Source organism: Trachurus trachurus, assembly GCF_905171665.1.
Source record: "Trachurus trachurus genome assembly, chromosome: 13".
Lineage (NCBI taxonomy): Eukaryota > Metazoa > Chordata > Actinopteri > Carangiformes > Carangidae > Trachurus > Trachurus trachurus.
The window spans coordinates 18872669-18897329 of NC_139892.1; the positions used below are offsets into that span (position 1 = coordinate 18872669).

A 24661-nucleotide genomic window follows, 5' to 3' on the forward strand; every position below is an offset into this window, starting at 1 on the left:
GCTGCAGTGTTTGTCTTTGGTTTTTCAAATAGAGTAGACATAGAGTTTGAAATTCTCGATACTAGAGCAGATTCTTATGCCATATTCATTAAGCAATGCAAATATTTTTTTTAACCTCTCAAATGCTAAATGTTGTTGAACTAGGCCTACATAATCAACTAAAACTGGTAAAAATGTTGACTTAAAATCAGAATCTTATATCAAAGAATAAGTTTTGATCAGTATCAACTTTGACACATTATTATTAGGTGAAACATATTGATGCCAGCAATTAAATATTCAGGGCCTTTCCTGCCTGTTTACACTTATTATGGTGCTAAACTCCCACAGTCATCCTGGTTCACTGTGTGTGACTGTTTAAACACCTTATCTTATCTATTTATTTCCACTCGTTGTCAGGTGAAGCTCATGTGGTGGAAACATTCACTTGTTCATGTGCAGGCACGACGAGTGTGTTGGTGACTGAGGTTGAGAGCGGTGGCACAGGTCAGGGCAGAAAGCACTGCTAACCATCCTCACTGACAAGCCCACCACTGACCAGGCCTGGCACACTTCACCCGTGCTGTGACATTATGTCTCCTCTACGTTTCTACTCCAGCCCTGCAAACGTGGTCCGTTTAACAAAATCTTTCCTCCGTCCGACCCCTCCCGCTGTGAGGAAGTGTGCAAGCTTTGTGTCTCGGTGGCCCCCAACCTGCAACAACCTGCAGTGTGTATAAATTTGATAATAGTCCAGGGCGGTGGTGTGCGGGTGTAGGGGTCAGAGTTTGTCTTATTGGCACGCGTTGCAGATATGAAACCCCCTACAGGGTCATTGCGTGGCCCTCCTGCTTCACTGCAGTTAGCCTCAGTGACCCTTGAACCCATGTGACCTCTCACCCATAACCTCACGGGCCTGATCGATGTTCAGACCCTCCTGCTGAGGGAGTTTGTGCATGTTCTTGCAACTCTCAACAAAAGCAAAGAAATCCTTCTTTTAAAAAAAAGAAAAGATGTTGATGTTTTCTATGAGTTTTGGTCATTTTATGTTTGTTTTTTTATTTGTTTGTTTTTTTCACATGATTCATTTGTGTTTCAAATGAAATCTTTATTCATTTGTGTTAACTTGCAAACAGGTGCCAACCCCCTGCAGCCCAACGGTTTGGGACACGCAGCACGGGCCTATGCTAAGGAGGGAGAAGTGGGCACAGTGCTGCAGGAGTGGGAGGGCAAGGTAAGACACACTCACAGACACACTAACTTTGTTTTGCTTCCACACAAATTGTCCAAGCAATTAAAACGGCATTAGTTTCCATGCACACACGTGTTGTTGATCCTGTAGTTGTTTCCTGCAGCCTCCTCTAAATGACTCAGCAGCGCAGTTCACCCAGCAGACATCTGTGTCATTTACTTGCCCTCTTGCACACAGACACGCGCTCGTCAGGAGGTCTGTGTCGGTCTGGTGACTGAGTGACAGGTGCTATTGAATAATACGGATGTGAAAGCTGGAAAGGGTTAACTGGGGTTAAAAACCTGCTAAAGAACAAAGCCTGGTTACAGATCACTGAAAAATAATGAACATCTGATATGAGACTTGATAAAATCTGGATTTGTTTTCTATAATATTGTGACTTACAGCAGGTAAAACGTTTTTCTGCACTGAAGGCTCTTTTTAGTGTGAATATTTTAACAATAATAGTAATAAACACATGGACTTTAGTGCAACTATGTACAACCAAGTATAGTAATACATTCTCAAAAACAGGTGCCAGAAAAATATAATATATTATGTTTTACCATCATGTATGTATTTACTATTGTCACCCTTTTAAAATATTGGTAAATAATTAGTTTGATTGGACGAATGTCTTCTTCAAATGCACTTATTCCTTGTTCGAACAGGCAAGAAGACGTAATTCAGCACTTTTTTGCATCTGAAGACATTAACACCTTCACAGTAGCTTTGAAACTACAGTCTCTGAAATGAAAAACACCCTCCTGGATGGTTCTGATAACGGTGTGTTAAAATTGTGAAAGGTTTTGACAGAGCAGACCTCCAGAAACAGCTGACTGAGAGGACTGCCTCCTCGCTGCACAGCTCTTGTTATTTCACAGGTGTGCTGCAGTCGTGGAAGTGGGGGTCTGCTCCTTTGTTAAATAAAACTTGAGTTATCTGTAGTTATCCAGCAGCTTGACAGCAGGCTGGAGCTAAGCAAGATGGAGAGAGAGAATAAACAGCCTGCCTCGACTGCAGGGTGAAAAACCTGGAGTCTGAGGAGAGAGACAAAGAGGAGAGGATGAATGAGTCATGGGGTGGCTGCAAGAAAGAAAGAAAGAAAGAAAGACGGAGAGAGACCAAGGGGGAAGGAGAGAGAGAGAGAGAGAAAGGGGAAAGAAAGTACAATGATGGAAAGATATCAGATCTGCAGAAGAGAGGAAATGGGTGTTGGAGAGGAAGGCGAAGTCAGATAGAGAGGTAGAATGTGTTAAAGAGGATGACGACAGGAAGGAGATAGCTGCTGGGAAATGGAAAAGGAAATTTCTAAACTGATAGGAAGAGAAGGGAGAAATAAAGAGATTGTAAGAGGATGAAAGATTTCAGAGGGTTTTTAAAAATGTCATTATACACAAAGCCATTGTTGACAAAAGAATCATATTTATGGCCTGGCATTGCTCACAAAATAATGTCCATTAGTTAACAGTAAGTCCCTGTAACACAATGTATGAATCTGCTGAACAGCTACACTGTGAAAGCACCTTATCTGAAACACAGCCGCTTTGTTAATGCTCATTAACATGTGTATGAATACAGGTCTACAGAGATTGCACTTCCTGTTTGACACAATTTAGCAGTAAAATCATTTACTACTGGGAGGAAAAGTCAAATAAATGTTATTGATGAACCCCAAAAGTTGCTAATGTGTTTTTTGTTTGTTCAACATGAGCCCTTCCTCTATCAATGGACCCTTTGTTTGGAGAGGCAAAAATGACGCAGAAGTAATATTAACAGGAAAATAGAGGGAGGGAGTCACAGTCCCACATTTTTTTTAGCTGGAGCAGCAATTTTGCTTTTGATAACGGTAAAATGCGTCATTAGATCCTTACACTCATGTTGTACAGATGTAAGGGAACGTGTTTGTTTGGTACAGGCCCAACAAAAATCATCCTCTTCTTTTCAGATAAAAACCACAAATGATCATTCAACCAACCAAAAAGTGACGCATATCACAATCACAATGTCTGCCAAAACAATAGCAGTATGATGTTGCATACCATAGATCTCTTAAACTTAAATCTGCCTCAGTTCTTCACAAAGGGAAGAGCTGTGAAGTTGGAAAATGTGGTAAAGAGGAAAAGGTGATGATAAAGAGACAAAGGAATAAGTGGAGACACACCTGCAGACTCTTTGTTCAGACTACTCTTGATTCATTGAGTGTCTCATCTGTTTTATTACATATTGGTCTCCTTTTTTTTTTTTTTTTTTTTTTTACGTCCATCTAGTTCCAGGAGGCGCAGGCTCGGCGGGAGGCAGCGGAGAGGAGGAGGTTCCCCCTGGAGAGGAGGCTGAAGGAGCACATCATTGGACAGGAGGGAGCCATCAACACCGTGGCCTCAGGTAAACACACACACACACACACACACACACACACACACACACAGGTAAACAGGTGGACACGCAGCCACACTGATTCATACACAACACACAGTCTCGTCCTCGTCCTCCTCTTCGTCGTCGTCGCCTCTTTTCGTCTCTGTTTTCAGCATGTTTCTGTTGTTCTGCCCTCCTCTTCCTCTCCTCTGCTCTCCTCCCTTCCCTCCAGCAGTGGGCGGGTTCAGACAGACCGGCGGAGGCTGTAATTGGTTAATTGTGATGAATGAGCTGTCTGTCAGGCATACACAGGTGCTGTGTGCATGTGTGTGTGTTTGTGTGTGACAGCTGAAGAGGCCAGGCTTGGAGCCGCCAGTTAACACGATTACAGAGAGAGGAGACATACTACAGACCCCCCCCACACACACACACACTCGTCCCCTCCTCCTCTTTTCTCTCCCTCTTTCTGCCCCCCCTTCTCCCTTTTCACTCCCTCTGTTTCTCCTTCCATCTCCATCTCCTTACCCCCTCCATCTCCATCACACACCACTCGCTCTCCTTCACCCCTCCGTCCTCTCCCACTCGCGCTTTGTGGCCTTCGCACACCTCACGAGTCCTTCATCATTGTTCGTCCATGATGTGCCGTCCGTCTCCTTCGCAGAGCCATAGATGGACAGGCAGAGACAGAAAGTGATGGGGACAGGAAGAGGAAAACAGATAAGACAGGAAAGGAGGGGGGGGGCGAATGAAAGCGATGGAAGACAAAAAAAAGAGAGACAAGACCGCTGATGGGAGAAGATAGCAGAGAAGTATCTGAGGAGCAGAAAGCGTGGAGCATTGACAGAAAGACAAAGAGAGCGGGTGTAATGCATGGAGAAGAGGAGGGAGGATGAGTTAGAGCACAATAACACTGCAGACAGTAAAGAGCTGATATTACACCAGGCATCCATGGAGGCCATGTATTGATCCGCAGATGAGTGTGTGTGTGTGTGTTCAGAGAGGGTTTCAGCAGAGGATGTGTGTTATTTTTATGATCTTGCACATTTTCTATTTAGATTTGTGAAAATAATCAACTCTCACTCCCAAAGCTAGACACAGATATTATAAACTGTAATGTGTATTTGTAATGTGCAAATACTGCAGGATTTATAACCAACAGAGGAACAATTCAACACTTTGTAAAAAAAAAAAAAAAAAAAAAAAGTAAACGTAAAAGATCACAGACTTCGCTATAAACCAGAAGACATTGGTGCATTTTTAAGCAGCAGTTACAAGTGCCGCTGTACAAAGGGGGAAGAAGTGGAGTCAAAGGAGGAGGAGAGAATCATGGGACCTGTAGTCTTTGGCAGGGTGATGAATGATTGTTGTTATCGTGGCAAATTGTCCTGAAAGCCATAGAAGACATCACCACGGTGATAAAGGAACAGCTTATTGATCCCTCAGAAATATTACAGTGAATATATCACACGCACACACACAAACACACACACTTAGAGGGAGTGAGAGAGTGTGTGTGAGGACTAAAGAGGTAGACAGAGGATCCATCTGCAAGGATGCTCACAAAAACACACCCAGTCTGTGGCACAGACAGTCCCACTCATGGCGTGTGATCCCAGCAGGACTCGGCCACGCTCAGGCGGGCGGAGAGAGAGGAAGCAGAGATTCACAGACATGAGGAGATGGACCAGGAAAGAGAGGAAGAGATATAGTCTAGATAGGGAGGCTGCAAATGAGAAGAGGATGTAGAGATAAAGAGAGAAAGAGTGCTACGTAGAGCAAAGGCTAGCCATATACTTTACATGGTTAAAAAAAATTTTTTCTTATTATCGATTAACGTGGCTCTTGGTATTAATCACTTTGGCTGTAAAATGCCTGTCATAGCATTTGAAATTTATACCGCGCAATGGAGACATCACCTGAATAATGCAATAAACATTTGTCTTGTGTCAACACCTCTTCTCCCTTCCTATTTGTGTGCCATAAAAAATATCACAAATGGCCGTCACAGGTTCCCAGAGCCTGAGGTGACGTCTTTGTTTTGTTTATTTGGTTTGATCAGCAGCACTGAAACACAGATTAAAAACTAGACTAGAGAAAAATGTATTTTTTTTTTATTGATAGATTAAAAGATTAATCACTTATCCAGATTGTATCAACTGCTAATATTGCTATTGTTAATTTATCTGTATGTGTCATTGGGAATAAAAACAATTGGATGAACTGATCGTCACAGTAAAAACTAGTGCAGACTAAAACGTGAGAAGAAAAAAAAGTTAGTTTTTATATTTACATGCTGGCTGTTGCCATGTCTCCTGTTTGGACCTGAACTCCTCCTGACAAACAGCTGGCCTGCTGCAAACACACACACACACACACACAAAGCACAAACACACTAACTGCACATGCACACACACATACACACACTCATGCTTACACACAGGAAGGAGGTTAGATTGATCCAGGTTTAGCTCTCAGGGCTAAGAGTTATTGAAGAGAATCATCCCTCTGTAATCATGTTAGAGCCAACCAGACCTGCCCAATGCACACTGCTCGGAGTGTGTGTGTTTGCGCATCTGTGTCTGCATGTGTGTGTGTGTGTGTGTGTGTGTGTGTGTGTGTGTGTGAGAGAGAGAGAGGCCGAGCTTTCATTTGTTTTGTGTCTCCTTCCTTTCCTTGTTGTTGTCAGGCTCCTCTGAGAAATGTCAATGTGCCCTTCTGTCAAAGTCGCTCTCAATCAGCTAAAACACACAGAAGGTTACGCTGTCATTCACACAGTCATTGATAAAGCAGACGGAGCTTTGGAGCCCCTCTTGTCACTATTCATCTCTGTGGCCATCTCTGACACACTCGTTTTGTTTCTCTGCCTCCTTATCTCCATCACTCCTCTCTCTTGTATCTCCTCCTACATCCTTGCTCCTCTTTCCTCTCTTTTATCTTTGTTCCTCCCTCTTTACCGTGTCGTCTCTCCATCTCTTTACCTCCCTTGTTCCACCTCCTCCTCTCCTCCTGCAACACTTCTACTCCTTTTGTTTATCAGCTGTTGTTTAACACTCATATGTGTCGGTCAGTGATTAAGCTTCTCAGCTGCAGCAGCTTACAGTGAACATGCTGGTCGAGGCGTCACCGTCTTCGCACAAGATAATTTGACGAGACTCAAAGCTGTTTCTTTCACGCTTAGAATTAAATCCGAAGTTCTGGTTCCTCTGTCTTCTCCTTAGCGGCTTGGCCACGAGTTTCTCCTGCCACTTATCTGGCTGCACACGACAACTTGCCAAGAAATTGACACCTCAGAGACAGATTGTTTAAGGTTGTTATCTTGAACCGTGTTGCTAACTGTTATATATTTATAATGCTACACCCTTGTGGGCCGTTATGAACCTCTTGGCTTGATGTTTAAAGGCAGGGACAAGTTGAGAAGAATACATGGCGAGAAATCAAGGACAAATTTCAACAGGCTACTAAATCTCCACCAGTGCTTCTTGGGTCAAGGTTGTATTCTCACTTGCCAGATTCAAAGTATATTTTTTTGGCGTTTTTGCCTTTATTTGATAGCACACAGTATAGATAGATAGACAGGAAAGGGGGAGGCAGAGAGAGGGGGAATGACATGGAGGAAAGGTCTGCCCGACGCGGGATTCGAACCGGGGACGCCTGCGTTGAGGACTGTAGCCTCAGCTCAATTATACAGATGTCAAGTTTTCAACAAGAAGACAAAGACAGACCTATTGTGATAGAAAGAAAAGCACGAATCTGGATTGAGTTAGTGTTATATTAAACATGACCAACCCTGAAAAATGTCATTAAAAACGTAATTGTTACTATTATAAAACTTGAATCATTGTTAGTTTTTTCCCCTTGTAATAGCATCTTATGTTTAGGGAAATGAGGAGTGACTGGAGTAAAATACACAAATCATTGAGCTGTATGTTGTGTTTTATGGTGAGACGATGCAGGTTTCTGCCTGAAGATGTTCAAACATACAGAATCTGATCTGCCTCAAAAGGGGGAAGGAAAGCAAGTTGAAAGGAAACAGCAGCTGTTTTTTATTTTATTTTATTGTAAACGGTAATAATTTAAAACAAATGGTACAATTGTTCTTACAGAGGACACACTGGGTCCTCTACGGTCTCCTCCACACCCGGAGGGATGATCCTACCAGCCATGTCCCAGCTCCCAGAAGCACCGGCTGCTCTGAGGTTGATGCACAGCTCATAAAGGGGACTGTGTCCATTTTAGTCTCAGCTTGATTGAGATTTAAACACTAACTCACCTTAATAATGCAATAAGAAGAACATTTTTCCAGTTCATCTAAAATACAAGTTCTTGGGCTGTGGGAAGAAATGTGGAATCTGAAAGAAACAAACACGAGGAGCACATACAGACACTAGATTCAAACCCAGGAGCTCTATACTAAAGGCCGCAGTGCTGATCACAGAGCTGCTGCTCCACTGACTGAACTCTGCTCATCTACGTCTCTGGTTTTGGCCTCGGTCTCTCAGCAGGTTCAGATTTGGACGAGTTTTGTGCTGGTGTCTGCTTCTTCGTGGAGTGGCCGAAAACCACGGCCAAATACACTCTTTACTCTCCTGCCATCCACCTCATCATCTTGTCTTTGTGTATATGTGTGTGAGTGTGGTTGCTGGGGTGATGGCAGGGTTGGGTAGGCACTCCTCTTTAAGCAAGCAAGCGTGCGTGTGTGTGTGTGAGGCTACGATCCATGCTAAACTGATTTCGCCATGGCCGCGCCAGGGAGGCTAACACAATTACTGCTGGCTAATGGCCCCACTGACTGAGGTAGGGGGGAGGAGGAGAGGCATCATGGGTAGCTTTCTGGAGGTCTCTCATCTCGGGCTCTTGCTCTGTTTTCTCTCTTCTTTCTCCTTTTTTTTTCTCCACCAAATGTCTCTGACCTTTTTCTCATCCCTGCTCTCTCTCTTTTATCATAGTTTCTGGGATACCCGCTGCCCTCGGGTCAGCTCGGTTCAGTTGGGTGAAACTTAGATTACTTAGTGGAAAAGCAAAGTCAACAAATGCAAATGACTGAAATAATAGCCTGCCTTTCTTTTCTTTCTCCCTCTGCCTGTGTCTGCGCTCTTCAGCCATCAGGAGGAAGGAGAATGGTTGGTACGATGAAGAGCATCCTCTCGTCTTCCTTTTCCTCGGTTCATCAGGAATCGGTAAATCACTCCCTCATCCCTCATCGTTCACACCCGACACTTCCTCTGTGTTTTCGTCTCATTAAGCGATGTACAAAAAAGACAAAAGTAAAAAGTTGCTGCCAAGATAAACACGACACTTGAGTAAGTCAAGTTTCTGAAGTGCACTGAATACATCTGGAGTGTACTGTATTCTTTTGTTATTTAATTGGTTTGGCAGGAGGAGAATACACAAGGCTGAAAAAGCATGTGCCACAATGTAAATTTAAAAACACAGTTGGCTGTTTCTCAGCCTCTATTGAAATGATTCATTCAAAGAAAAAAAAAAGAAGAGCTTTGTTTGTTTACATCAAGACAAACGACTCAGGCAGTCAAAAGAAGCTCCAATAATAAACAGTCCCTGCTCACAACTGATGGTTTAACAGGTTAACTAGTATTCATGTGTTCAAGCTAGATTGCTAAGTTAGCTAATGTTAGTCACAAGTTGTTAGTCACACTATAGATGTATTAATGTGGGTCTGTCGTTCAGTTGGTCTGTGATAAGTCTACTTATTTGGCCCAGACTGAAACATATCAACAGCTATTGGATGAAATTGCCACTAAATATCCATGATAAACCTCTGACCTTTCCTTTACTGCCACCTTCAGTCATTTTTTCCCCAAGTATTCTGTATTTAAAGGGTTACTCTGTATTTATTCAAAAGCAGCTGATTGCACTTTGAAACACTGGAAGCTCATCCTAATGTGACATACTGTACATCTTTGTGAGTGATCAAACCTCATAGCAGCATTTACAAAACAATGTTTAATCAGATTTTAAGACTGAATCATGAGATATTCTGTCGTAAAGGGCTTAGTATAGTTTATGCAAAATCTTAAATGTTCACAAGCAGCAGCAGCAGGAAGTGTGTTAGAGTGAAGGCAGTAGGGAGACGGAGGAAAATGACGGGCCAGATAGATAGCTAAAAAAAGAGGGAGATAGTAAAATGGCAGGCCAGAGTGATAGATGAAGGAGAGGCGGCGTTCATATTCTCTGTTGCCTTCAGCGACAAACTGTGGCCATGAGACATCAATATTAAACACAGCAACAAGACACAAGCTCAGAGTCACACACACAATCACCAAACCCATATGCATACCAAACATAGGACATCAATATCGTATATGAGCATTTATATGCAGAATATTTTAGCGACAAACATAATGTGGAGAGCGGGAGATGATTGAAAGCTTTGTACAGGGAGGCGCTGGGATTTAGGCCAACACTTTACAGAAAGACCGACATCGTCTCTCTGTCTGAGATGAGTAAGACTTGAGTGTGTTTTATTTTTATTGTTTTATTTTTTTTTGTTTTTTAAATAATTGAATGGGTGCAAAGGTTATTGAAAAATTAAATAATGCCTACATTTTGTCTCTGTGGTGTCACAGGAAAGACAGAGTTGGCCAAACAGGTGGCCCGCTACATGCACAAGGACATTAAAAAGGTATGTGATGAAGCATCTGGTGTACAAACACACACATACACACAAAATCACGCTCACAGCTGTTTCAATCAAAGGGTGGCAAACGGGTCTTCTCACAGATATAAAACACATATAAGACATTTAATTTAGTCGGCCTTGCCGCCATGAAGAAATGACAGAGAATTCAATTTGTGTTGGTTCCCATGGTAACTGTACAGTCAGCTGAGTGCAACACAAAAACACACACTGACGCAGTCCACACAGTGGTGTGTGATGGGAGGGTTAATCTGTTGTGTGATTGCAGGGTTTCATCCGTATGGACATGTCCGAGTTCCAGGAAAAACACGAGGTGAGACACTTCACACTGAGAACAGTTGGTTTCACACAGAGTGGGTGAATATTTGGCTCCAACAGAGGTTCATTCATTAATAGACCAGAGCTGATCTGTTACTGTTGCATCACTGCTGCAGATTCATGGCAGTGACACATTGGGTTAATTCTGTTTATGTTCCCATAATGGATGCATAAAGCAAAGTTAATGTTTTTACTGTTTTTTGTGAAGTTTTGTTGATGAATATATTCAATCTGAATTAGTAGTTACATTATGTTACATCAATGGAGAACTACATCTCACGATTCAACTTCAGAGCAATTTCTGCATAGCTCGCAGCATCAGAAAACGCTACAGGTGGAAGTTTATTCCTGTAAAACGTGTCTTCGTGCTCCAGTGTTAAAGTCGCCTCTGACCTTCAGGTGGCAAAGTTCATCGGCTCTCCACCGGGCTACGTGGGCCATGAGGAGGGAGGTCAGCTGACCAAGCTGTTGAGGGCGTGTCCCAACGCTGTCGTCCTGTTCGATGAAGTAGACAAGGCCCATCCTGATGTGCTCACCATCATGCTGCAGCTCTTTGATGAGGTGTGTGTGTACAGACAAACACAGTACATCATTGTACCTCTATTGAATGAAGACACGAATGTGACTTGATCTCTCTTACCTCTCCTGTTCCTCCCTCAGGGTCGTCTCACAGACGGCAAGGGGAAGACCATTGAATGTAAGGACGCCATCTTCATCATGACATCCAACGTCGCAAGTGATGAAATCGCCCAGCATGCACTGCAGCTCCGCCAGGAAGCTGAGGTGGTCAGCCGCAGGAAGCTGGCAGACAACCTCGGTGAGGAAAAAACGCACAAATACAGATTTTAAATGAAAACACAATGATGTACAACCTCATGGTGTTTGTTCTCTGAGACATAACTCGCAAAATTCATTTTATTAGTTTCCACCCAGGAAATGTGTTAAAACCTGTTTTGACAAGTTGCTTTCCATTTCCATCTGTTGCTGGAGTAAAAAATGAGCCTCATTATTGGATCTGATATATGTTTAAATCATTTTGTTTAATCAGATCATCGAAATGTATAGTTGGGACTCATCACAGTATCTTGCCTAAATAAATAGGATTGTGATCTTAATTACAAGCTACACTGTAAAGACATGTAGGTCATGTGAATAAAATCTGCAGTGAAATAAATGTTGATACTTTGCTTCTCCTCAGAGGATGTACAGAAAAGTGATGACATCAAAATCCCCCGTCAGTTTAAAGACTCAGTGATTCGACCGATCCTGAAGGTAATACAATTACACGAAATAACAAATAAAACGCATGTTGATTCGTTGTAATTACAATTTCCCGCTGCATTTTACTGGAGGAGAAGCTGTAGTTGTCACTGGTAATTGTTTTTGCTCCTGTCTAGGCTCATTTCCGGAGAGACGAGTTTCTGGGTCGGATCAATGAAATCGTATACTTCTTGCCATTCTGTCACTCAGAGCTGCTACAGCTCGTCAGCAAAGAGCTCAACTTCTGGGCCAAGAAGGTATGAAACACTATTATTGTATAAATACACAATTATTTATATCTTTCCTATCTGGAGAAACACATTTTCAGTTGAGTTTCCAAAAACCTGTTGTCTGAAGTGTTCATGACCTGGTTCATAGTTGATACTAACTGTCAACTTGTATGTGATGGTAGAGTACAGAGCTGCTTTAAATACAGATCCAAACACTGGATCCACATTTATATTTTATACCCTTTGACAGTATAGACTGACAAATGATAGTTGTCACTACAGCAGCCTTACAAAGTGGAGGAGAGCTCAGCGTGTGTGTGTGTTTGAGAGAAGGAAGCGAGGCCTGTCCTCTCAGCATTTATAACGTGGGTGTCCTCCAGTGGGACACACCCTCCTCGTCCAGCAGCCGCTGAGCTGTGCAGGAACACACCCAGATCAATATTATGTGCCACTGCTACTCACTATAATGTGATTACAGTGTTTAACATGTGGAGCCTTCATCAATATTTAATTATTAATATTACAGCTGGTGTCCTGACAGCAAACATGGGCCCTGCAGGCATCTGATAGGGACCTGACTCATGACTCTCACTCAGTCCATTTGTGTGTCTTTTGAATGCTGCTCGTGTGTGTGTGTTGTCTTTAATTTTTTAAGTGTCCATGTCTAGTATGTGTAGCATTTCTCCTCTGTCTGTATGAGGCGGCCGCGCTCACAGCACAGATCTCATTATTACAGGATCCTCTGGAGCCATTTGTTTGTCACTCACTTGTATTAACTGAATTAAATGTTTAGTGTTCTCATTATTGCCTTACAGCAGTATTTAAATTGTTGTAATATTAGTGTTTATGTCTCTGGTGTAAAACGTGGCATCTTATTTATTGAATGCAGCGTTAACGTCAGCGGCTAAATGAGCAGCTCTGATCACTACTATTGACTTGTGTTTGATTAAAACGCATTAAGGGCCTGTTGATTAGCGCTGGCAGACATGTTGCTTGACAGTATCTCCTCTCTGCTACGTTTGTCTCTTTCTCTCCATCTCATTACTCCTCCGTATCCGTCTCCACTGCCATCCTCTCTCCCTGGCTGGATTATAATACTTGTGTCATTTGAAGGTCTCACTCTCGTCTCTTTTTTCTCTTCTTTCTCTATTTTTTTCCCATTAGGCTAAGCAGCGCCATGACATCACTCTTCAGTGGGATCGTCCCGTGCTGGACCTGTTGGCAGGAGGGTATAACATGCATTATGGAGCACGCTCCATTAAACATGAGGTATGCACATACTGTAACACACACACACTGCTGCACCAGGGTGGATGACCTAAAAGGCCTGATATTATTTGTCTGTCCTAAAGGCATTTAAATATATTTATGTATTTTCATCTATTATTTCAAGCTTTTTGCACTTTTTACACTGAGAGCATCTTTTAAAAAGTTCAAAAAGATATTTAAGACAGTTTAGTCAATAAATAAAATGTTTTCTTGAATTTTAACTTCAACAACAGTGACACCAGGTTTGTGTAAAACCTGTGGTTGCCTTGTTAGATACACTACTAGGTCCCGACAACTCACCAGTGAACAATTATATAACTGGTAATAATGATGGCCAAACTATGAAAAGCCATTGGTGTAGTGCAAAGAATCATCAGCGTATTTTAGTATTTTGCACAAAAAAACTGATATCTCTGGAGAGGAGTAGATATTTGGTTATTGATCATGGAACAAACTCAAATCATCATAGAATATTTTCAGTATCAGCCAACAGCATGGGTGAAAAGCAACTATAGTTAATTTATTTACTAACCAAAATTGGAATTAACTTGAGAAACTAAACTCTGCCTCATGTCTGATCCCGCAGGTGGAGCGGCGGGTTGTCAACCAGTTAGCTGCGGCGTACGAGCAGGAGCTGCTGCCAAAAGGCTGCACCCTCCGTCTGTCCGTCCAATCGGAGGGCCAGGAGGAGCGGAGATCGCTCAGCCTGCGCCTGGAGGTGGTAGGAGAGGACAGCTCACCAAGAACACTGGACATCCGCCCTCCACTCAGCCCTGAACACTAACAACCAACACAACACAGACACACAAAGGATCTATACAGATACAAATATATTTATGCACACATCTACACTTCATCACACAGCATCATCTGCTTCATCATCATCATTATTCAGTGTCAGGAGGATGGATGGTCCCTGATGGATGTTACCAATAAAAGTACCTCTGATAAACACAACATCACTGCCTCTCTGTTTCAGTACACACATGCAGTAATCTCATGCCAACCTGACCACACACAGCGTGCAGTGCAGTGTCTGCCAACAATGTACTCTTATTATCATTATTATTATCACAACAGACCTTCAGAGCAGTTGGAGCTGATATTAGAAGTTGTGCACAGACTCAATAGATAGAAACCCAAACACAGACTGGGGCCATTGAAGCAGCACAGAGGTCTCTGTGTCTGTGCAGCTGCTGACCTTCATTTGATCAGAACAGATATTGGTGCTCTAACCCCAGAGTGAACAGCACTCACTCCTACATTATAACAATACAACTCAGTTGTTACTACTACAGTATGTTATTACCTGAGTACTGAGTACTCACAGATCGGACCACACCTGTCTTTGAACTCAGCCTTAATTCTGATCTCAACTAGTTTCTGTCCAGACGTAATCACCTGCCAAAGTCCTCGAAACTTTGGTCATCCCCGTGTCTTTAGGACCACAATTTGCCATTGATGACACACACACACACACACACAGAGACTCACAATACCAGCCACACCGCCACGGCTGGGAGTCAGACATGTCACCATTAGTGGATCGAAGCCTTTGCACTGGCTGAAATGAAAGCTTTGCTGCATTGTGTTGGTAGAAGTGGACTGTTGATCCACTCAGTAGTAAAAGCTTAATGGCCACCTCATCAAAGAGAGGACTGAAAATAAGAATATTTATTTAAGCTATTATATGTAAGTTAAGTTAAAAGCAGTGGGTAGTGCTATGATGGTGAAAGCATGAAGTAGTTCAGGGGCCTGTTAAAGCTGTTGTATGGAAGCAGAGATGAAGAATGGAGGAAGATTAAGTCAGAAAATGAACTTTAATAGTAAAACTACTGATTTAATTCAAAAATGACTGAGCTATTTTCTCCATTTAGTGTGAAGGAAAAGTAAACATGACTGACCAAAGATAGTTTGCCTCATATTGTTGCCTGTGTTGTCACTTTAATGTACATTACACTTCCCTCACCAACGGAGCCACACTGATAAATATAAGTAGAAACAACCTGTTCAGTTCATTTCAGTAATGAATGTGTTAGTGGAGAAATCTCCAGTAAATATATGTGCAGCAGTCACTTTGAGTTACAGATAATGTAACTGCCTGGTGAATTGTTTTCTGTTGATGCATGTTAATGTAGAGACGTGTCGTCTGTCCTGGCAGCGTGCTCTGGTGCTGTACAGTATGTCTCTTGTGTGACATAAAGATGAAATCTAGAGTCGTAGAGAATTAAATAATCAAAGTGTTGTGTCATTAATGTTGGAACAGCGTGTTTACAAGGCGCCAAACATTTCTCATTCTTGTATCTCAAACTCGTCCGTGTAAATAAAATCATCACAACAAAAAGGGGAATTCCTGTTTTTTGTGTTCTGTTTGTGTTGCAGTGACACTCCTGATGGATGGATGGGTGGGTGTGCGTGTGTGAGACTGAGACAGAGAGAGAGAGCGGTGCCTGGGTGGGACTTCTGCAACAATAACGCTTGTCCACCTTGTGAAACAACATGACAGAGGAATTTGCCTGGAATCTGGCTCTCTGAGTGTGTGTGTGGCGGCGAGGGGGGGGTCTGTGTCGGACACTGGGTGTAAATGCAGCACGTTAAATGCCACAGAAATGTAGAAAGCATGTCACACACACACACACACACCATGAAGGAATGTCTTCCCTATAGGGAGGAATTAGCATGTAGGAAAAAGACGCATTCACTCTCACTGTGCTCCGCCTGGACCCCCCAACAACACTCACACTCTGCTGCATTCACTGCTGTCTCCTGTGAGGAGGAAGTGTCTCTGCAGTGTTTAGAAAGCATCCCCTGCAGCAGCAGCACCACCACTTTCATGATACAACACAGCTTTGAGGTTGAAACAATCGGTCAATTAATTGATTAGTTGGATGACAGAAAAATTGGTCATAAATTCAAGTTTCAAGAGAAACACCAAAAACACCAAATATTTGCAGGTTCCTGCCTCTTTTATGTGAGAATTGTCAGTTGAATTTATTCTTTTACATACATTCTGACATTTTATTCTCATTGTTTGTCGAAGAAATTAATTAAAAGGTTTACAGACAAATCAATAAGAATTTTTTTATGATAGCTACTATAGTTTTAATAATGGAAATCCATAGGAATGGCTGCTATTAGCAATCTTATGCAAACTCTGCTGCCACCCACTGTGCTTGTATGAATTGTAAACAAAGTGTCGCACACATGAAGCATCCACCTGCATGTTTTGAAGCTGATGGGAACTAAGATTTACGTTTACATGTGCCCGGCTATTTTCATAAACAGACATTTCACCCTCTCCGTTTAGCCACAGAGGAATCAGCAGCACTGACGTGGGACTCTAGAAACGGTCGCATCTGGACAGTATGAGGTTTTTGCTGTGATACCTCAAGGCTTTTCCCATCTCTATAATCCTCAAACACATCTACACTTTATGGTTTTAGGAAGTCAAGCTGGCGTGTGTGTCTATGTGTGTGTGTGTGTGTGTGTGTGTGTGTGTGTATCCATTTACCCTCCCCGAGGAAGAAGACAAGAATAAGAGGAGGAGGAGAAAGAGAAGAGGCTCTTAGTCTGTCCGTCAGGCTATTTCTGACTGCTGCCATTTCTCTGATTAGATTATGGAGAAACAGAAACCTGGTCCTCCATCGTCCTAACCTCCCTCTCCCTCTATCTCACTACATTTTGCTCACTCACCCACTGCCCCCCCCCCCTCCCTCTCTTTCTCAATCCTCCACCTTTCTCTCCTAGCCCTTCCTCCTTCTTCCTCCTCTTGTCTGTCCATCTGCGTCCATCCCTCTTTGCCCTGAAAGCTCCCTTGAAGGTAAGTGGAGCTGCCCAGTGGACCAACACCGACATCCACGTCGCAGCAGTCGTGCATGTAGATAAATAAGATACATAAACAATGTGTTTCACTCATTTCTGTCAGAGGAGGTGCCCACACACAGGAGGAGCCTGGTCCAACACATCAAGTTGCCATCAAGCACAATGCAGTTTCGTTAAACTACACAGACCCAAACACCAACCACTGCTATCGCCATCATCACTCTGTTTACTTCCTTTTTTCAGAATCTGCACTAAATTAGCACAAAACCCAAAGAAGACATGGGTGGAAAAAGTTTTAGCAGTACCTTGACATGTTTCGATCGGATACTTCCGTCTTCTTCCATCGAAGCATGTCAAGGTACTGCTAAACCTTTTTCTACCCATGTCCTGTATATACTGTAAGAACCTTTTTCAACTATTTTATTACAGACACTATGAACCCATTTGGACTAAAACCCAAAGCAGTGTGCAACACAAGGCCACAACATGAAATAATAACGCACAACCTGGTTCACTTTAGAGGTGCAAATTCTCCAAACAAACTGTAATGAACCAAATCTCTACTGTCTGTTGTCCAGCAAGCCCATAAAATGCACAAGAATTGTTTCTTAAATGACCATGCAGTGCTCCTGGGGGCGGGGGTCTGGGCCCCAGTTGCACACTGTGGCACTGACAGAGCTGAGTTATGTGTGAGATCAGGCTGTGGCTCTACTTGGTGCTGAAAACTAATCTGTTCTTTGGAGGAGAAGCTGCTGGTGAAGGAGTTTGATTTGGGTGCTGCCACCGTGCAGCTGAGGCAGCAGCAGCAGCAGCAGCTCTGTGAGGTGCAGCAGCAGCCAGGTGGAGGTGCTGAATGATGAACGACTACTAGAGGCTCTCCCATTATCATATCTGTCCCTGCTCTTAACGGGGGATTTTCATCCGTGTCCCTCTGCACTACTCTCACCGCCCCCCACCCCTCTCCTCTCTCTCTCATTGTGCTCCCCCAGGAAAGCGATCGATTTCACCTCCATTACCTCAGTCCACTCAGCCCGGAGTGAAGATGCTCCTCATTCATGGAGAAACACTGTTACCAGCCCGCACTCCGGGCTTTTATTTTGGGTTGATGTGTTTGTTAAAAATCAGACTCTTGACCTCCACCTGTGTTAACGCCTGGACTAACTGGTGGCTCGGTTCTGGTTCTGGCCAACCGGATGGTAACACCCCCCCCCCCCCCCGCGGATGGAGAATTAGCATAAAAGACAAATAAAGGACCCCACCAAAAAACACACCAGTCTGTCCTCCTTTTCTTTTAAAGAAAAGGAACAAATCCATTCCGCCTAATTCGAACCTTGCTCAGGGACAGCTCGCGTGGCAGATTGCAGCCTAATTAGTTTAGAGGAAATTTAATTCAATTAACTTTCCACAGCTCCGCGCGCCCCGCCGCTGGGCTGCTTTCAGAGCGCGGGGCCAGAGCTCCAGATCTAATTAGCGTGTTTGGAGAAGCTCTCCTGCGCGCGGCCATCCCTCGCTGCTCCAGCTGTGGTGTGCATGAGTGTGTGTGTGTGTGTGTATGTGTGTGTACTGTGGTCTCCCGGGACCTGGTTTTTATCCTAAAAAGCTTCTTTTTTAAGTAACATGCCGTTATCCATTAGGATAATACAGGTCTGGTGCCGCAGTGGAGAGATGTATACGCAGCATGTGAATACCCGCAGCTGCTCTGCGTCATGTTCTGGCTGATGAGTGCGTGTTGAACTGATGTTAGAAGTGGACTTCAATTAGTCTGAGTGTAATCTGATGGGTTACAACGAATGCACCATATTTCAGTCTTTGTGCTGCACTTGTTATTTTGTCTCATTTAATTCTCGCATTATTTAGTTTTGTTTAAAAAATGTTTTTATGATTTATGGATTTATTGGCATATTACAGGTGCAAGGGATGATGCAATATATCTGAACATTGCTATCAACAGTTTGCCTCAAATGTTTATTTACATTGTTAATCAAAAGTGGGAATATAAAATAAAAGAGAAAGCAATATTTTGTAAGGCATTGCCCCCCAATGTTCTGCTGGTTTCTGGCATGTCCATCTTTGTGCAGGTTGTTTCTGGCTTCAACAGGCCCAGATACAACTCCTCTTTAATACAAAACGTTACGTTATGCAACTAAGTTACTATACTTGAAATAACTGTGTATTTTCCTCCTGTGTGTTGGACACCAGGCTCAGTCAGGATCCAGATTTGGATCTTGTGTATCATCACTACCTGTCTGAAGTCTCACATACACAACACACTGAGTGCTGCTGCTCTCGTCTCTAACCCGGTTAAATGCGCGCCGTCGTCTCGAGCCGCAGCGTCACGGCACATTCCGGTAATTGGGGATTGAAATGCGGGGACGGAGGCACCGACGGGACCCCCCTCCCTCTCCTCCTTCCTTCCCTTCCAGCCCAAAGCCCACCGCCACCATCCCCTCCTTCCTGCGCCCTCTCTCATCCATCACCGGGCAAATCAAATGCGCGCCACCAGCAGCCTCTGCTGCTGCTGCAAAGACGCGGGGCCTGACGTTAACGGCGGGATCCGTGATTTCTGATTTTATTTTATGCGCAATCGAATCCACCTGCGAAGGAAGAGCATCTTCAGAGGGGCGATGACACGACACATTTCAGTGACACTGCAGGTTGAGAGCTGTGTGTGATCACACCGAGGCCTGCACTCAGAGGAGCAGAGGAGCCTACAGGCCCCAGTGGTCCCATTAAATTATACTCTTAAATATCAAGACAGGGACTGTGATTAATATTAATAATGCTGATAGGAGATTAAATATTCCATCTAACGACCACGGTAAATTATGGACAGATAGTAAAACCGGAGATGTTATGATGATACAAGGAGAACCCGACCAGATCAATCAAGATTCAATCAGCCACTGCACATTTTGCTCCAAAATAAAATACGCAAAAATTGCAATTAAAGCAGAGTCAGCGACTCCTAAACAAGATGATAAAGAACACAGATGTTTCTACTGTTGCCATCCATATCCTATCTATCCTGAGTGGTCTATAATAAATCCATATTCACAACAACATTATGCCCCATCAAATTCAGACAAAACACACATGCCCAAATTGAGCGAGTAATTTTGACACATCATCTGGCCTATTAATTCATATATTACAAAAATATAAGGGTCGTGTTATACAAATAAAAAAAATGACTGTATAATCTACATTCAAATGGATTTTTACATATTAAAAACTCAAGTCACTCTATTCTTGAAGACAATTAAAACACATAAAGCTGTTGAAATTACTGCAATTGATTTCACATTAATTGTCACATAAATATCACATTGATTGAAATGTTATGCAGGGAATCGAGCGCTGGATGGTGAAATGATAAATGTTACAGTCCACACTAAAATCTCATCCAAAGCTTTGAGCTCATTCTGTCTGTTTCACCTGCTAAACATCAGCAGATTAAAATCAGTTAGGTGTATATGATCTGGATCAGTGTCACTGACTCCAGTCAACTATGGTGTGATCTCCGCATGTTATATGTGCATTAAACTGTGTGTTTTACAAAGATCCACAAAGACTATAGCTACTACTTTACTATATCCACACCAGAGAATCAATAGTTGCCCGAGTCCGAAGCACGAAAAGCGGCTTTGGGACATTTGGGACGTGTTTTTCTTTGAGTCTCTCCATGATGGATGGAGCTGGCAGGCTCTCTGTCTGACTGACAGCTTCAGACCACCACCGCGTGTCACGGGACAGATACCGGGCTGGGCCTCCCGCGTGGCTATTCTTTCAAACCAGTGTAGCGGTTGTCCCATCCTTTACTCATCCCTTATCCCCTGTCTCTATCCATATACCTCTCCATCTCTCCATCAAGACCATCCAGCCATCCATCATAGAGCCCAGCCTGCTCCACCGGCCTGACTTTCTCCTGCTGCCTGCTTCATTAAGGCCGAACTGGGTCTAAGAGCTGGAGGAGCATCGCAAACAATTACACTGGAAGGAGATATGCGAGCAGAGAGGGAGCAAATGAAAGGAATTTAATTAGGATTTATCGTGACTCAGCATGTTAGAAATAAAACTCGGAACGCTGAACGGGATCTGAATATGAGGTCCAAACATTTGGAATAATACATAGCCTATATAACATATCTACATTTAGTCCCCAATCCAGGCCTTACACCCTGGCACCCCCATAAAGCCTGCTAACAGAAAGTACTCTCTGTTTACTAAAACTGATTTGTTGTCTTCCTAATTATTCCTCATCACCGCTGCGGTAGGCCTATGGCCCATACCGTATGTTTCCCTCATTACTCCCATTCAGGGCCTTGTGGGTAATTGCTTTATGGTCTTAATCGCTGGACTCTTTCAGTTTCGGTCGCCTGCCATTAAAGCCTAATGACTTCCTAGTGGATGCTGCCTCTGCCTATAAGGCTTTTTGATCAAGGACACAAAACAATCGCTGAAAAGGTGTATTGGTCCTTTAATGTTAACTCAATCATAACTCTCACCAGAAACGGACAGCATAAGACTTTCCCTAATGGCCCAGTCCTCCATGGGCCCATAATCCCCTATATAGTCGGGGTCCCTCTCTCGGGCGCCCTCAGGAGCCTCTAGGGGACCATTGTGTCCCCCTCTGTTGACTCAGACGTCATGAATGCCAAAGCTCTGTTTCCGTCAAATCGCCCCATGAATGTAAAAGTCCAAAGTTAAAGCCTCCGCGGAGGAGAGGTCTCCCCCTGCGCTGGAGCACTATAGGGCGGATTAGTGGCCTGGAAGAGACCGGTCCCCTCTTTGAAGGGATTAAATGTTTAAATGCTTTAAAGCGGGACAGCTAGGGTCGCTCCTGGATGCTCTTTTTCGAGAGGAAGAACCGGCATGGAGAGTTTAACTTTGAAACAGTTTAAGTTTCTTGGTAAACTCACCTCTGAACCCTCCAGACGGGACGGGAACAGACAACAGACGTGCAGTCTGAGTCTGGGAGCCGAAACCACCAGGCATTGCATCTATAAAATGTATAGGCCTATTTATTTTAATGATCTTAAAGAATAAAACGCGTTCATGATCATATACTAATTGATTTTTTTTTTCTTTTTAGTCGGTTGTGTGGCATAGCAGTGTGTTTTTGAGCCATGTTTTATTAGTGGGGTTCAGGACAGAAACATTTCTGTTTGCAGCATGATTTCACAAGATGTGTGTTCCCGTCCAATAAATGTGCTGCAATGACATCTTTATTGTCTTATAAATTCGTCTTGCGGGGCACTTGTATACGTAAATGATGCAACAAGTAGCCTAACAATAGAGTCTGCGGTATTTTCTGCTTACACTATTTTATGCCGTGCAGCATCTATAAAGCCTAATGTGCACTGGCTTAAAGCATCGAAAGTGTGATGTAACACCAGCACAGACCTGTGATCCACGATGCATTATGACACTCCAGTAAAAGGAGCTCAGTATCTCCGGGGAGGCAAGTGAAACAAAGTCACAAGATCTTTGTATTAATATGTGAAAGGACGTTTCCAATTATAGCAGTAAGTTTGAGCAAATAATTACCATTAATAATTTATAGTATATTCAATATATGCAATAATAACCATAAAGAAATGGGCCACAGTAAAGCTGAAGTTACCACAGCTAACAGCTATAAAGACCTAGACTCGCCATACTGACACAGACGCATAAAGTGCACTGTAAATGTTCTGTTGTATCTTTAGACTCAGACCGAGGGCTGGGACTGTGTTGGTTCTCGTGAATTCAGATCTGTCGTGTCCCTCGGCCGCAGCAGCGAGGGAGACAGAAATGTTAAACCAGACAAAATAAACCAGCATCAGCACAAGATGAACCGCGTGCCGCCCCGCCTCAAACACCCACCAACTCTCACCAACCACACAATAAACACCTTGAACAAATCTTATCATTAACACTCATTTGTAGTTTAAGTGAGTACGGCGCAGAAAATGCACGCATGCGCGCACGAGTGGGGTTAGTTAATGTCATTAAGGAGCATCTGCAGCCTCTGGTCGAGCAGAGAGATAAGAGCGCACTTTGAGCTCTATTATGCATTTTACGCACGCGCGCTCACGAGCCAAACTTAATTAATTTCTCGCGTGCGTCATGCACAACGTAATTTTGGTCGGTGGATTATATTATTTGGTGAAATTTATCCACTAATAAAAAGCCTGTTAATTTCACGAGGAGACTCTGAAATGTTTTTAGACTGCACCACATTTTGAAGCAGCACGGAGCGCGCGCCTGCCTGTCGGTCTGAAGCCCTTCGCGCGCGCGAGTGCGTGCGATGGGGGCCGTGTGGGATATGACTTATCACATTGTATGACACCGAACAATAAACTTAAACCAATTTATGAAGCGTCAATGCGTTTATGGTTAGCCTGTCGTGGTTGCTCCAGTTGTCTCTGCAGCCGCTTCTCTCTCTAGTCCTATACATCAAACTGACGCGCACTCTGGTGACATCTCCGTAAAAGTGATCGGAATCAAATCAAAGCTTTTAATCTCAGCAATCACCGTCACATCTGGACGTTTTCCCCCTCATAAGGACTTCTGTGGTTGAGCTGCACTTGTTTCCACGAGCCGTTTGAGGGGCACTGAAACAGTATTGACCGGTGATGGAGCAGTAGAGTATGTGAGACTCAACCTGCACCTGCTAAAAATAAAAAAAATGCAGCAATGATCCCAATGATAAAAGTTAAAACATGTAGTTTGGTCTTGAATCTAAGACAAAATAACTACACATTAAAGACTGTCCCAATAGTCTGTTTGCCAGATGCGTCCAATATCGGACACTTCTCACTTCTTCACTTCTCAAACCCGGCACAAACTTATTGTAACCCCTCATATAGACCTGCTTTCAGATATTTTACCGGTAACGCTGCATTTATGTTGTTCATCTTAAACGTACACAGTCCGGCAGCTCAAGTTGTCTGAAATGAAAAGATGGCATATCAACATTTGTTTATAATGCTGGCACAAAGGAGATCTAGCATAGTCTAATTGAAAGACTAGAGTAGCTAAATGCTAGAAAACATTCGGAAAAGGCTGTTAGTTACACAGATTATGTTCTGATTAGTCTCCTAAAGAACAGTTTGTTTACATAAATATAACGTGTATGTAACGGTGGCACTTTGTTTTAGTAGTGTTTGGGCTGGAAACGAAGCCTGGACTCGCCATTAGAGACGGGAGCAGCTGCTTTAAATGAAGGAGTCGTTAGGTTTTTGTTTTGTTTTACACTGATTATTTCACTCTGCTGACACCTGCGAGCTCGCGAGGCTCTTGAGCGCGTGGGCGGGTGAAGTGAGCTGTGGGGCTGGAGGAGGAGGGGGTGGTGGGGGGTGGGGGGCTGTCCGTGTCCACGCTCACTCACTGGTGGCATTGTCATGGAAACTAGACCACCGCCTCGCTATTGTCTCGCGCTCTGCCAAGTTTATTATAAACAGTGCGCGAGCCGCAGCGCGCTGTCAAACGGAGCGCGAGCGCAGAGCGAACTGCAGTCCAGGGAAGAGACGAAGAAGAGAAGGGAGACACGGACAC

The 24661-nt window shown here is 43.5% G+C and overlaps 1 protein-coding gene across 1 annotated transcript in view; it reads left to right on the forward strand.

Annotated features, from left to right (window-relative positions):
- The window catches only part of clpb (ClpB family mitochondrial disaggregase), a 36125-nt gene extending 20497 nt beyond the window's left edge, over window positions 1-15628 (forward strand). The window contains exons 6-16 of the mRNA XM_083984502.1: window positions 1116-1213; window positions 3481-3595; window positions 8668-8745; window positions 10153-10208; window positions 10492-10536; window positions 10941-11102; window positions 11202-11358; window positions 11740-11813; window positions 11939-12058; window positions 13196-13300; window positions 13887-15628. Coding sequence (XP_083840628.1) covers window positions 1116-1213; window positions 3481-3595; window positions 8668-8745; window positions 10153-10208; window positions 10492-10536; window positions 10941-11102; window positions 11202-11358; window positions 11740-11813; window positions 11939-12058; window positions 13196-13300; window positions 13887-14084 — 1208 coding nt within the window. The 3' untranslated portion in view covers window positions 14085-15628. The remainder of the gene's footprint in view (window positions 1-1115; window positions 1214-3480; window positions 3596-8667; window positions 8746-10152; window positions 10209-10491; window positions 10537-10940; window positions 11103-11201; window positions 11359-11739; window positions 11814-11938; window positions 12059-13195; window positions 13301-13886) is intronic.
- The last annotated feature ends 9033 nt before the right edge of the window (window positions 15629-24661 follow it).